Source organism: Phoxinus phoxinus (genome assembly GCF_949152265.1).
Source record: "Phoxinus phoxinus genome assembly, contig: scaffold_148, whole genome shotgun sequence".
Taxonomy (NCBI): Eukaryota; Metazoa; Chordata; class Actinopteri; order Cypriniformes; family Leuciscidae; genus Phoxinus; species Phoxinus phoxinus.
Genome location: NW_027639345.1, coordinates 5486 through 15141, shown reverse-complemented (window position 1 = coordinate 15141; position 9656 = coordinate 5486). Strand labels below are relative to the sequence as shown.

At 44.1% G+C, this 9656-nt stretch overlaps 1 protein-coding gene across 1 annotated transcript; it reads right to left on the bottom strand.

Moving 5' to 3' along the window:
• Positions 1–682: 682 nt before the first annotated feature.
• Positions 683–9451, bottom strand: LOC306994309 (plexin-A1-like; the record flags this gene model as incomplete). Its single annotated transcript, XM_079639920.1, has 5 exons — positions 9336–9451; positions 8180–8370; positions 4347–4498; positions 1098–1218; positions 683–819 (listed from the first exon to the last, which is right to left on the bottom strand). Coding segments are annotated over exons 1-5 (608 nt in total), but the record flags the coding sequence as incomplete, so codon positions are not given.
• Positions 9452–9656: the final 205 nt, after the last annotated feature.

The following is a 9656-nucleotide window of genomic DNA, read 5'->3' as shown; positions in this document are numbered from 1 at the left end:
AATTATAATATGTATTAATAATTTGAATAAGTTGTTATTTTATATTTTCAGTTTTCATTTTAATTTTAGTTTAGGATTTCATAATTTTATTATGTGGTTTTGTATTTTTTTAAATACAATTTTTTTAAACTTATTTACGTACTAACCATTTTCGTGCGTGCCGTCAGGATTACTCTCTGGTGCCGTGCACTCGCTGTGAGACTCCGCCCACACGCTGTTCTGATTGGCTGTAGGTTTTGATTGATTTGTACGCATCTCGCAGTCGCGTCTAGTGTGGACAGACAAATTATTTGTCGCTGGAATCATATCGCATCGCATCTGGTTAGGACACAGTGTTAAGCTACTCCTACGTCATGCGTCGGGTCAGAGGTCACTCTTACACTGGAACTAGACTTGCGTACGGCCGTTACCGGAAACCAGTCATTATAGTTTATTTTCTTATAAAAACGCAGCGCTTCCACTGAAACTAGACTCGCGTACGGCCATGATTACGTACGTCCGTGAATTTGGGGGCGGAGCTATCAAGATAGAGGTGTGTTTGTTTTGTCGATTTCAAATATCAGGAACGTTTCTCAGAAATTGTTTACTTTAAATGTGAGAAAGTGTCTAGTGTGGACAGACAAATGATTTGTGGCTGGAATCTATGGCGTCTGGTTGGGACACGGTGTGAGGTGAGCAGTACCTCAGGAAGCGGCAGGTGTTGAGTCCGATCTTGATGGAGACGGCGCTGCCCGCGTTCAGATGACTGCCGTGGATCGTGATCCTCGTTCCTCCAGAGATCGGCCCGTATGACGGCACCACACGCGAGAAGTACGGCGACTGGACAGGAGAGGATATGAAATATAATCACTTCAGCTGGAAAAACCTTTTGAATTTCATACATTCAGTTTGTAACACAAGACTAGAGAAGATGTGTGAAAAAATATCTAATTTACACACTGTTTTTTACACAGGTGTATGCTTGGTAACATCTACCAATATAAATTTGTGTGCGGATCTTTTTTTCTGATTTTTGAGTTCCTTTTGGATCTATGCACCACAAGAAGTTATTACTCATCAGTTTTGGACTAATGTTTGACGCTGAAACTGAAACTCACCACAAACGTGAAGGCTTTAGGAGACACGGCCCTGTACTCCGGCAGACAGTCTCGCACACACACTTCCACCTGAGCTTCCTGCACACGGTAACCTGTGGCATCGGCCAAACGACACACAATCCTGCAGAGAGAGAGACAGAGAGAGAGAGAGAGAGAGAGAGAGAGAGAGAGAGAGAGAGAGAGAGAGAGAGAGAGAGAGAGAGAGAGAGAGAGAAAGAGAGAGAGAGAGAGAACATTTTCATTTGAACATACCTTTATTACAAATAACCTAAACTAATTCATTCAGTTCCTACCTACAAGAGTACAAAAAAAATGCACATTCAATATAGCAAATATCCAAATAAATACCCATAAAAAAATAATTCCAAAACATGTGCAAACTGTAAACTCTCATTAATTATTTCACACAGAGCCCCCTTATAACACCAAATCAATTCAAAAGACATAAGATCCCCCACGGTAGAGAGAGAGAGAGAGAGAGAGAGAGAGGGAGAGAGAGAGAGAGAGAGAGGGAGAGAGAGAGAGAGAGAGAGAGAGGGAGAGAGAGAGAGAGAGAGAGAGAGAGAGAGAGAGAGAGAGAGAGAGAGAGAGAGAGAGAGAGAGAAAGAGAGAAGGGTCTCTCCAAAACTATATGGGCGTAGTGTGTGTGACGTCACCCGTAGTGTTTCTGAAGAAAATTTTGAAGCCCAAAGTGGGCGGAGTCGGCCGTCGCCATCTTGGCCGCGCGTCACTCCCGTATAAACGAAAACGTACAGCGAGGCGGATTAGCTGAGGTCATGTGACGCTAACAGACAGCAGACAAACGGCTAGTAGTGACATTAGCGGCAATCCACCCGTCACTCAAGTGCCACGCCCTTAATTATGCAGAACTTTAAGGCTTAATATAATTTAAATGGATGAGTTATAAAAATATTCACCCCCCTCACAGTCGTCATGAAGGGCAAAATTAGCTATATAGACCAAAACCACTTTTTGTACCAGACTGTAAACATGTTTTTTTCTGCTGTAAAGTTGTGCATTTTAACATGCGGGTCTAGGGGATCGAGTCTCTTCTGCAGCCGGCCTCTAGTGGCCAGTGGAGGAACTGCAGGTTAAGTCTCTCAGTGTTGGCTTCGAGAGAGAGAAAGGAAGGCTGCTGTTTGGTCTGGACGCACGGCCGCCGGCGCTCGATGTTCAAAACATTGATTGAGCGCCCGAACACGAGACAGACGGGTTGCAGGCGCTACATGAACACACACCACTGTAATGAGACGCAGTAAAACCCTCACTGGACTGGAAAACGGCTCTCCGTGATTAATGGGACGGACAGCGAATCCTCCCATCATGCCCTGGGGCGGCTCGTGAGTTATTAACCGCCCTGCGTCTGTGTCGAGCATTTCTAGTGCGGATGGGAGAAGAGTTTCTGTGTTTGCAATGAAACCCTGATGCTTGTTTAGCTTCAGGAAACTGTAAAGTCATCGTTCCAGCAGCAGGACTGAAAACTGTGGAGAAGCGACTGCAGAAAACAGACGTCAAGGAAGCTGCGGTTTCTGCTACAGAATCAAACATTTTCATTTAACAAACTAAAATCAACAGTTTTAAATGCTACAAGTTCATTCTGCCATCACAACAATTTAATGTGCAGTTTGAATAATGGATATTAACCTTGAGACTGAATTTGTTATTAAATGAATGTTTTAAATATTAAAGGTATAGCGGAGGATCTTTCCTAATTTTAGAAAAGACCCGCCCTCTCCAATTTTTTTTTAAACGCACATGCGCAACACTATTTGCTCCCGAGAGGGAACGCCTACTAGCAGTGATTTTAAATGGATTTCTCCAAATAGCATGACAAACTTTACCTGTCTAGCAGAATCTCTGCGACTGCGGCATCAGTGGGAAGCCCAACCTGTGCGTTTAGCGCACGCCAGCGTGTGAACGGCCTTACGTAAACATATCACCAGAATGATTGACACTTAGGTGGACCAATATAGGTGGACCAATAGTATAGGCTACCCACCCGGAAAAAGAAAATCCTCCGCTATACCTTTAAAGCGGCACTCGGTAACTCTAGCCATTTCTCAGCGAGCTCCCCTACATCTGCGGTGCGTATATTTTTCACATCACTGTCGTAAAGTCACTTGCGGCGCGCCGGCGCCCTCCTCCCCCTTTCTACCGCTGCTCATGTGCTTTTGTTACGGTCGGAGCCGGTGTGGTGAACAAATGAGTCCCAGACGCACCAACTTTATCGTGTGGAGCATGTCTACCGAGGTGGGTAATACATCATACACAGTATCATAAAGCAGTTCGTGTTTCTCGTTCTTTCTCGCTTCTCACGAGACTTCCTATTTTCAACTTACCGGGACGTTAGTCCCAATGTTGCAAGGCTGGTTTTCCGCCTGGGAACGCTGGGGGGAGCAGGGAAAGGAACCATTCTCACCAGAACAGATTATTTAACCATCCAAATGATTTCTAAACGGATTTATTAAGCTGAAAAAGTTACCAAGTGCACCTTTAAGATTAGATGATGGAAAAAATGATAAAAAAACGTGTATATATACGCATGCAGAATTAAATATCAAATGATCTATGTGCAAAATCAACTGATACTACTAAATTTAATTTTAAAAAAGCTGATAACCTATAAATGTTTATCAATGACAATGACGATGATCTACTGTTGCAATGGTTACAGTCACACAACGTTTAATTGTTTTATTGCTTTTCAATGAGAGATACGAGCTAAAGACGCACCGATGTTAAAATCCTGACCTATAAGGCCCGTTCACAGCAAGAGCGACTGTAGCGATATACACAGCCGTTCGGGATCGGCGAGATTTGAAATGTTTTTAAAAGAAGTCTGTTCTGCTCACCAAGGCTGCATTTATTTGATAAAAAGAAAAAAAGTTATATTATTAAATATTATGACCAATTTAAAATAGCTGTTCCTGTGATCAAAGCTGAATTTCCAGCATCATTACTCCAGTCTTCAGCGTCACATGATCCTTCAGAAATCAGTATAATATGATGATTGATGCCAGCAAACTAGGCCGTCTGACCAATCAGAGCAGAGCAGCTCTCAGAGAGGCGGGGTTTAGAGACTGAATCTTCGAACGAAGCATTTCAGAGACTGAGAGAGAAGAGCTGACGCTGCAGTGGAGATTATGAGGACATTAAAGTGTTTTTGACCTGAGATGCATGTAAACATGTTGAAGGAGACTCTTTAAACTGAGTTGTAGCACAGAAACTGTGTCAGTATCCGAGACTCACTGCTCAGCGCTGACGTATTCCTCCTCGATGGGCGTACAGGCCACTTTCCCGATCCGCACGCCGTTCTGGATGTCCTTGAACTGAAGGCCCAGATTCTCCCCGGTGATGGTCAGTCTGGTTCCGCCCTGCCGGGGACCGGTCTCAGGAGACAGCTGGACCAGGACAGATCAACAGAACAACGTCAATGAACTATCCCTTAAAAAGCCACCAGGGGTGTGTCTCCCGTACAACTGTGTAACTCGTGCTTCACTATCACAGTACGATACATCTCTGAAGAAATCATCTATAGTCTCGACTGCTTCCCGAAACCGTATTGTCGCAAATTGGTCGTTCAACCGCGCTGGTTAATGATGTCACGCAGGTGTGGAGTAATAATACTGTTATGAATCTGTTTGAGATCGAGTTAATGATTTTTGTTTAGTTATAGAGAACAGACATGACATCTGAGGAATATTTCTCATGTTTCTCAGTTATTCTGCTTTATTTCCAGATTCACTCATAGACTCGTTCTTGCGCACTAGAGCTCGCTCGCACATGCGCACTCTTCAAACACTACACTTTACATCTCTCGACAAACTAAAAGACGTAAATGACATTTGTATGTATTTTAAATCAAATATATAGATTGCACTGAATGTCAGCTTGCTTATTTGGCTCAAGATCAGGATTTATTGAGTCCACATGTCATGAACACTAGAAACTCTTCTTCTAACCGCAGGAGATCTGTCGCTCACACACACAACTCTGCGATGCTGTTCACGAATGTTCGTTGGAACGATGGTTTCGGGAAACACGACTCGCTGAATTATACTGAAAACGACGGAACTTGCGACCATAGTTGGCTAACGAAGCTTTCGGGAAACACACCAGATCAGAAGTTCATCAGCGGCTGCCGAGATCTTCAGCCAAACCAGCGCAGAAGACAAACACACACACACACACACACACACACACACACACACACTCACGCGGAGAGCGAAACGAGAGGCGCACAGTAATTGGTTTCAGAGGGACTGCTTTAATTTGACATTCACACATTTGTACAGATACACGGATGAAGAGGAGTGCAGCAGAAGAGAATAGGTGTACGTCTTCTGAACAGATGGCTCTCAAAGCGCCTATGGTGCGCTAATAATCCATGTGATAAATTCATTCTTCTCCAAATTAAATTAACACCTAATCTAATAAGTAAGAGACGACAGCGGCGCCGCACAGATAGAGCGAGCGCATGAGAAATCGAATGCTGAGAACAAAGGAGGAGTTTAATTAACACGAGGGGATGTAAATTTAGTAAGTAGACGTTCTAAAAGTTAATATTCCTCTGGCAGGAGAATTCAGAAGTCGGCGAGAAAATCTTCTTCTTCGAGAGAGAAACAGAGCGAGAGTGTGTTTTAGTCCAGGACTGCAGAAAGGAGACAACTGTCCCTCATCAGCACCCGTAACATCACCTGTGTCTGTGACGGGCATGTGATCAGCTGATGACAAACAAGAAAGTTTCTCTTTATCCAATTAGACTTTGTAATAATAATAATAGAAAACTTACTGTTTACGGATGTAAAAAAAAAAAAAATGTATATAATAAATATATATATTTATTAATAATATTAATACAACTTAACAATAAAATGTATATTATGATTGTTATTATTAAACAAAATAATATTGTATTTACATAAATACTTACATAAAAAAATCTAACATTATTATTTCAGTAATACTATTGTAATGTAAATTACTCAATAATAATAACAACAATAATAATACTTATTTAAATAGTAATATAATACTATTGCTTTTTTTTATTGAAATAAAATATTATTTTGAACAATAATATTTAAAAAAAAATATTATTAAAGAAAATAATATTTTATTTTACTGCCCTTGGTGACACGTGGGTGTGTGTATGGTAACTGACCTTGGTGACGCGCGGGTGTGTGTACGGTAACTGACCCTGGTGACACGCGGGTGTGTGTACGGTAACTGACCCTGGTGACACGCGGGTGTGTGTACGGTAACTGACCCTGGTGATGCGTGGGTGTGTGTACGGTAACTGACCTTGGTGACGCGCGGGTGTGTGTACGGTAACTGACCTTGGTGACGCGCGGGTGTGTGTACGGTAACTGACCCTGGTGACGCGCGGGTGTGTGTACGGTAACTGACCCTGGTGACGCGCGGGTGTGTGTACGGTAACTGACCCTGGTGACGCGCGGGTGTGTGTACGGTAACTGACCCTGGTGACGCGCGGGTGTGTGTACGGTAACTGACCCTGGTGACGCGCGGGTGTGTGTACGGTAACTGACCCTGGTGACGCGCGGGTGTGTGTACGGTAACTGACCTTGGTGATGCGCGGGTGTGTGTACGGTAACTGACCTTGGTGATGCGCGGGTGTGTGTATGGTAACTGACCCTGGCGGGTGTGTGTACGGTAACTGACCCTGGTGACGCGCGGGTGTGTGTACGGTAACTGACCCTGGTGACGCGCGGGTGTGTGTACGGTAACTGACCTTTGTGACGCGCGGGTGTGTGTACGGTAACTGACCCTGGTGACGCGCGGGTGTGTGTACGGTAACTGACCCTGGTGACGCGCGGGTGTGTGTACGGTAACTGACTCTGGTGACGCGAGGGTGTGTGTACGGTAAGTGACCCTGGTGACACGTGGGTGTGTGTACGGTAACTGACCCTGGTGATGTGCGGGTGTGTGTACGGTAACTGACCCTGGTGACGCGCGGGTGTGTGTACGGTAACTGACCTTGGTGATTCGCGGGTGTGTGTACGGTAACTGACCTTGGTGATGCGCGGGTGTGTGTACGGTAACTGACCCTGGTGACGCGCGGGTGTGTGTACGGTAACTGACCTTGGTGACGCGCGGGTGTGTGTACGGTAACTGACCTTGGTGACGCGCGGGTGTGTGTACGGTAACTGACCCTGGTGACGCGCGGGTTTGTGTACGGTAACTGACCCTGGTGACGCGCGGGTGTGTGTACGGTAACTGACTCTGGTGACGCGAGGGTGTGTGTACGGTAAGTGACCCTGGTGACACGTGGGAGTGTGTACGGTAACTGACCCTGGTGACGCGCGGGTGTGTGTACGGTAACTGACCCTGGTGACGCGCGGGTGTGTGTACGGTAACTGACCTTGGTGATGCGCGGGTGTGTGTACGGTAACTGACCCTGGTGACGCGCGGGTGTGTGTACGGTAACTGACCCTGGTGACGCGCGGGTGTGTGTACGGTAACTGACCTTGGTGATGCGCGGGTGTGTGTACGGTAACTGACCCTGGTGACGCGCGGGTGTGTGTACGGTAACTGACCCTGGTGACGCGCGGGTGTGTGTACGGTAACTGACCTTGGTGACGCGCGGGTGTGTGTACGGTAACTGACCCTGGTGACGCGCGGGTTTGTGTACGGTAACTGACCCTGGTGACGCGCGGGTGTGTGTACGGTAACTGACTCTGGTGACGCGAGGGTGTGTGTACGGTAAGTGACCCTGGTGACACGTGGGAGTGTGTACGGTAACTGACCCTGGTGACGCGCGGGTGTGTGTACGGTAACTGACCCTGGTGACGCGCGGGTGTGTGTACGGTAACTGACCTTGGTGATGCGCGGGTGTGTGTACGGTAACTGACCCTGGTGACGCGCGGGTGTGTGTACGGTAACTGACCCTGGTGACGCGCGGGTGTGTGTACGGTAACTGACCTTGGTGATGCGCGGGTGTGTGTACGGTAACTGACCCTGGTGACGCGCGGGTGTGTGTACGGTAACTGACCCTGGTGACGCGCGGGTGTGTGTACGGTAACTGACCTTGGTGATGCGCGGGTGTGTGTACGGTAACTGACCTTGGTGATGCGCGGGTGTGTGCAGCGGCTGTTCCCGGCGCTCGCGTGCATCCATGTGTTCTCCGGCTGAGCACACTCCTGGCGCAGGGAACACTTCCGGTCCTGAACACACCAGCCACACTCGAAGCTGGACTCGGCCTTCAGACACAGACCACAGCTCTCTCTCAGAGCGAAACACTTGTAGAGGTGCGCTGCAGACGAGAAGATCACACACTCAACATCACGGCATCAGAAACACACAACTCAAAGCTTCTGGATGATATGCGGGAAAATGTTCAGAGAAAAACAGTGTAAGAATGCAAAAAAATAAATACAATTATTCAAACAAAGAAACATTAGATTAAAATGTCAAAAAATAATTAAAAGAGTAAATAAAGAATAATAAAATAAATAATCACATTCAAATAATTAATTATTAAATTAGAATAAAATATATATATATATAAGAATAGATTAATAAAAAATATTATAATAAGATTAAAATAAACATATGATAAATTAATATTGATAAAACATAAATATTAGATTAAAATGAATAAATAAATGTATTAATTCATAAAAAAAAAAAAGTTAATAAAAATTAATATTAAAATAAAGAAAGATGAATGCAATTATATTAAATAAGTAAACAAGAAAATAAATAAACATTAGATTAAAATAAACAAATGTATAAATTAAATGCTAAAATAAGAAAATAAAGATTAAAATAAATAAATATATAAATAAAAAATAAGAAAAATACATATTCGATTAAAATAAACAAATATATACATTAATTACAAATATGCTAAAATAAGAAAACATAAGTAAATAAACAAAAAGTAAGTTAAAATAAAGAATTATTAGATTAAATAAACAGATAAAATTATATTAAAATAAGAAAATAAACAAGTAAATAAATAAAAGTAAAATAAATTAAAATTAAATATCCCACATTTGACTGTCAATTGAGTTATTATACCAGCATTAATCACAAATGAGCAGCAAATGAATAATTTATTACAATATTGCACCTTCTGTTTACTAACTGTGAAGCACACTTGCTCACGCCAGCAGGAGATGCTCTGAAACATCTACAAATGCAGCAACTCTGCAGCATCCAGTGAAGGTTGCTAGGCAACCAGCTACAGCGTACCGCAGCGGTTGCCATGGTTACCTTGCATGTTGTGAGGGTTGTCGATGATGAAGTTTCCATTCCACACCACAGACAGATCAACGGGGAGATCGCTGATGTCACTTCCTTCATAGTTATACTGCAGCACAAAAACACAGAAGAATGTAATGGATTAAAACACACATGAATAATTAGGCCACATGGGACTGTTCTCGACCTCTGCTGTGTTTTATTAATATGATATGATTTATTTAGGAGCGGCTGCATGTATGAAGTGTTTACAGAACTGGCGTGTCTTTGGTCAGAAGAGCATCCGTCCGCTGAAAGCCTCGTCCCTCCTGCACTCTCACTAAAGCCTCAGAG